Raw genomic sequence first — 3,793 nt, 5'->3', positions numbered from 1 at the left:
AAAATCTCGAAATTGCAAATCAGGTCCTTCAACTTTCATTTAGTGCAATTTGGTCCTTAAAATTTGACTTTTATTACATTTAGGCCCTTCCATAATTGCACTTCAAGTCCTTTTCCTTCTCTTTTTGCTCGTTATACTTCTTTTCGGGGTTTTAGCCTACAAAAGTAACAATTACACAATTATAAATATAAATCTACTCAATTTTATCAATAATAAAGTCCCAAAAAGTGCTAAATAAGTGTGTAAAAACACACTCATCAGAAGTCCAGAGGCCCCAGAGGAAGAACCGGCAGCCGGAGTGAAAAACTTCACGTCAGTAAAGTAGGGATATTTTTGTAATAGCTTTGGCCTTCCTTTTTGTAACTTGATTTAAAATTAATGGAATGAAAATTTTTCTTTCAAGTAATAGTGCTTCTTCCTTTTTCTTGTGTTGAACTATTTATACTTGAGTAAATGAATGATAAGCACTTAAGCAATCATTAAGCACCACTTTCCAATAACCGAACGTTAAAAGGAGATCGGATCAATAACATATTGAAGAACTGAGGCAATAACTCATTAACTGATGTGACACAAAGAACTGAAGTATCATTACTTAGAAGTTATATCATCCTTCACTAAGAAAATTTTAGCACTTGGTAAGATAGGAAAGTTACAAATGAGATCGGATCATGACAAACACTTATTAGACAACATGGAGATCGGATCGGAACATACATTATTTATTGATAGTACTTCCTCAAGTGTTTAATGTTCCATTGATGAAGCAGTACTCCCCCTATCATGGCTTCAATTTCAAAAGTACCATGTCGGGACTCCTTGTAGATGCGATGAGGACCTTCCCAATTCGGTCCAAACACTTCGGCCCCAGTTGGCTTTGATGATTGGAAGACCCTTCTAGGGATGAGGTCCCTCAATCGAAGAGTTCAATTTCTGACCTTGGAGTTGTAATAGCGGGTCATCTTTTTTTTATACTTAGCCAGTTTCACTCGGGAGGTATCCCTCCTTTCTTCAAGGAGGTGGAGTTCGCTCATTCGAGCTTCGTCGTTTTCGATCTCATTGAAGTGTATCCGATGATGCGAAGGGACTCCTACCTCGACCAGGCTCATGGTTTCAGCTCCATAGGTCATTGAAAAAGGTGTCTCCCCTGTCGCAGTTCAGCTAGTTTTGTGAATGGCCCAGTGGACGTGGAGAAGTTCATTGACCCACGCCCCTTTCGAGGTGTCAAGCTTCCTTTTCAGGTTATACTTGATGGTTTTGTTTACTGCCTTAACTTTCCCATTTGCTTGGGGTGATGAGGCGTTGAGAAATCCTTCTTTATCCCTAGTTCGTTGCATAAGTCTCGCATCTTCTTGTTGTCGAACTGTCTCCCGTTGTCAGACACTAAAGAGTGGAGAATGTCGAACCTGCAAATGATGTTCTTCCAGACGAATTTTGTAGTATTCGCCTCAATGATCTTGGCAAGAGGTTCAGTCTCAACCCACTTGGTGAAGTAGTCAATGGTGACAATGGCAAAAGTCGCGCTTCCTCTTCCTTTTGGGAGCGGACCAATGAAGTCGATGCCCCAGTTGGCGAATGGCCATTGACTAGTGACTACGGAGAGGCTCTAAGAAGGCTGTCTTTGAATATTTGAGAAGCACTGACACTTATCACATTTCTGAACGAATTGGCAAGCATCTCTTTTCAGGGTTGGCCAGAAGTAGCCTTGTCGGAGTACTTTGTGTGCCAAAGCCATTCCTCCAGAGTGATTTCCGCAGATTCCCTTATGGATCTCCCTGAGTATATACATGGCTTCTTTCCCTCCTACACATTGGAGAAGTGGTGAGGCAAAGCCTTTTTGTAGAGGACATCCTCTTGTAGGACGAAGTGCGCAGCCCTCTTTGTTAACTTCCTCACCTCGCTTCTCGAAGCTGGTAGTGATTATCCTTAAGATAGGCCATGATGGGTTACGTCCATAATGGGGTATTTTCTATCCATAACAGCTCTTCACCTCCGGAGATAGAGAGCTTTGACAAGCGTTCAATGGGGACAATCTTTAGTAGCTCTGAATCTTTACCGCTGGCCAATTTTGACAGGGTGTCTGCATGAGTGTTCTCAAGGCGTGGGAGTTGGATCAATTCAAACCTTTCGAAATGAGGGACTAGGTCCAGGACCAATTTTAAATATGCAGCCATGCTACTGTCTTTGGTGGCAAAGTTCTCGTTGACCTGACTTACCACAAGTTGAGAGTCGCTGCTTGCCAGGAGCCTTCTGACTTGCATTTCTTTCGTAAGTCTAAGTCCTGCTAGAAGGGCCTCATATTCGGCAGTGTTGTTCAAGGCTTTGAAGTCGAACCTTACTGCGCAATTTAGCTTGTGGCCTTCCGAGCTTTCCAAGACGATCCTAGCTCCGGAGCCAGTTTTTCCTGAGAATCCATCCACGAACAGGTTCCATGTTGGGGGCTCAGTTAGTTCCATTGTCACCTCCACTTCTGGGGATATAGCAAATTCAGCCACAAAATCTGCAAAGGCTTGTCCCTTGATGGCATGTCTGGGTCGAAACAGTAGGTTGAACTCACTTAGCTCGATTGCCCATTTTAGCAAGCGGCCCGAAGCATCCGTTCTCTGTAGCACATACTTTAATAGGAAGTTGGTGAGAACCTCAATTGAATAGGCCAGGAAGTACGGCCTCAGTTTCCTTGATGCCATGATAAGGGTGAGTGCCAGTTTTTCCATGTCCAGATAGCGTATTTCTGTTGGGAGTAGTGCTTTGCTGACATAGTATACCGGCAATTGGTGCTCGTTTTCTTCTCTAACTATGACTGCGCTGACCGCCTCGTCTGAGACCACCAAGTATAGCAATAGTGATTCCTGTGGTTTAGGTTTGGATAACAGAGGCGCCTCTCCTAAGTGCTTCTTTAGCGCTTGGAAGGCTCCCTCGCACTCACCGATACATTGGAGCTTCTTTCCTTGCTTCAACACTTTGAAGAATGATAGGCTCTTATCAGTGGCTCTGGAGATGAAGCGACTGAGTGCGGCTATCCGACCATTGAGGCTTTGGACCTCATTTGGCTTTTAAGGTGACCTCATTTCCAGTAAGGCCCTAATCTTTATCGAATTTGCTTCGATTCCCCTTTGGTTCACAATGTATCCCAAAAACTGACCTGAAGCCATGCCGAAGGTGCATTTGAGGGGGTTCAACTTCATTTTATATTTTCTAAGAATTTGAAAGGTTTGGTAGAGGTGACTTACATGTTCATTCGCCTGGAGGCTTTTAACTAGCATGTCATTCACGTAGACATCCATGGTTTTGCCAATGAGTTCGGCAAACATCATGTTGATCAGCCTCTGATATGTAGCTCCGACATTTTTCAATCCGAAGGACATGACTTTGTAGTAGTATGGTCATCTGTTTGTGATGAACAACGTGGCCTCCTCATCAGGTCAAAACATGGGTATCTGGTTGTACCCTGAGTACACGTCCATGAAACTCAAGAGTTCATGTCCAGCAGTGGAATCCACAAGTTGGTCTATCCTCGGCAGTGGGAAGCTATCTTTAGGGCATGCTTTGTTTAAGTTTGTAAAGTCTACACACACCTCCATTTCCCGCTAGGCTTCTTCACAAGGACCGGGTTGGATATCCACTTTGAATATACGGATTCTCTGATGAAGCTACTGCGGCTAAGCTTATTGACTTCATCTTTGAGAGCCTCGTACCTTTTCGGTTTGAGGGCTCGTCTTTCTACCGATGTGGGGCATAGGAGGGGTTCATGTTAAGGCGATGGAAAATGATCTTTGGGTCTATTCCCCCCATG

General features: G+C 43.8%; 1 protein-coding gene across 1 annotated transcript; it reads right to left on the bottom strand.

Moving 5' to 3' along the window:
* Window positions 1–1,261: 1,261 nt before the first annotated feature.
* Window positions 1,262–3,284, bottom strand: LOC111398157. Its single transcript, XM_023025093.1, has 5 exons — window positions 3,231–3,284; window positions 3,064–3,179; window positions 1,981–2,991; window positions 1,718–1,925; window positions 1,262–1,606 (listed from the first exon to the last, which is right to left on the bottom strand). The coding sequence occupies exons 1-5, from the start codon at window positions 3,282–3,284 to the stop codon at window positions 1,262–1,264; spliced, it is 1,734 nt and encodes a 577-aa protein (XP_022880861.1).
* Between the last annotated feature and the right edge of the window lie 509 nt (window positions 3,285–3,793).

This window comes from Olea europaea, chromosome 8, assembly GCF_002742605.1.
Source record: "Olea europaea var. sylvestris chromosome 8, O_europaea_v1, whole genome shotgun sequence".
Lineage (NCBI taxonomy): Eukaryota > Viridiplantae > Streptophyta > Magnoliopsida > Lamiales > Oleaceae > Olea > Olea europaea.
This window is presented reverse-complemented; position numbering and strand designations above follow the sequence as displayed.

Bases quoted from the DNA above. Each gene is read 5' to 3' on its own strand.
- LOC111398157 (XM_023025093.1), bottom strand. From the start codon at position 3,284: ATGGATGTCTACGTGAATGACATGCTAGTTAAAAGCCTCCAGGCGAAT. The intron at 3,180-3,230 runs GTAAGTCACCTC...TATAAAATGAAG, and splicing joins GCCTCCAGGCGAATGAACAT to TTGAACCCCCTCAAATGCAC. The intron at 1,926-1,980 runs GTTATGGATAGA...GCCTATCTTAAG, and splicing joins ATCTCCGGAGGTGAAGAGCT to GATAATCACTACCAGCTTCG.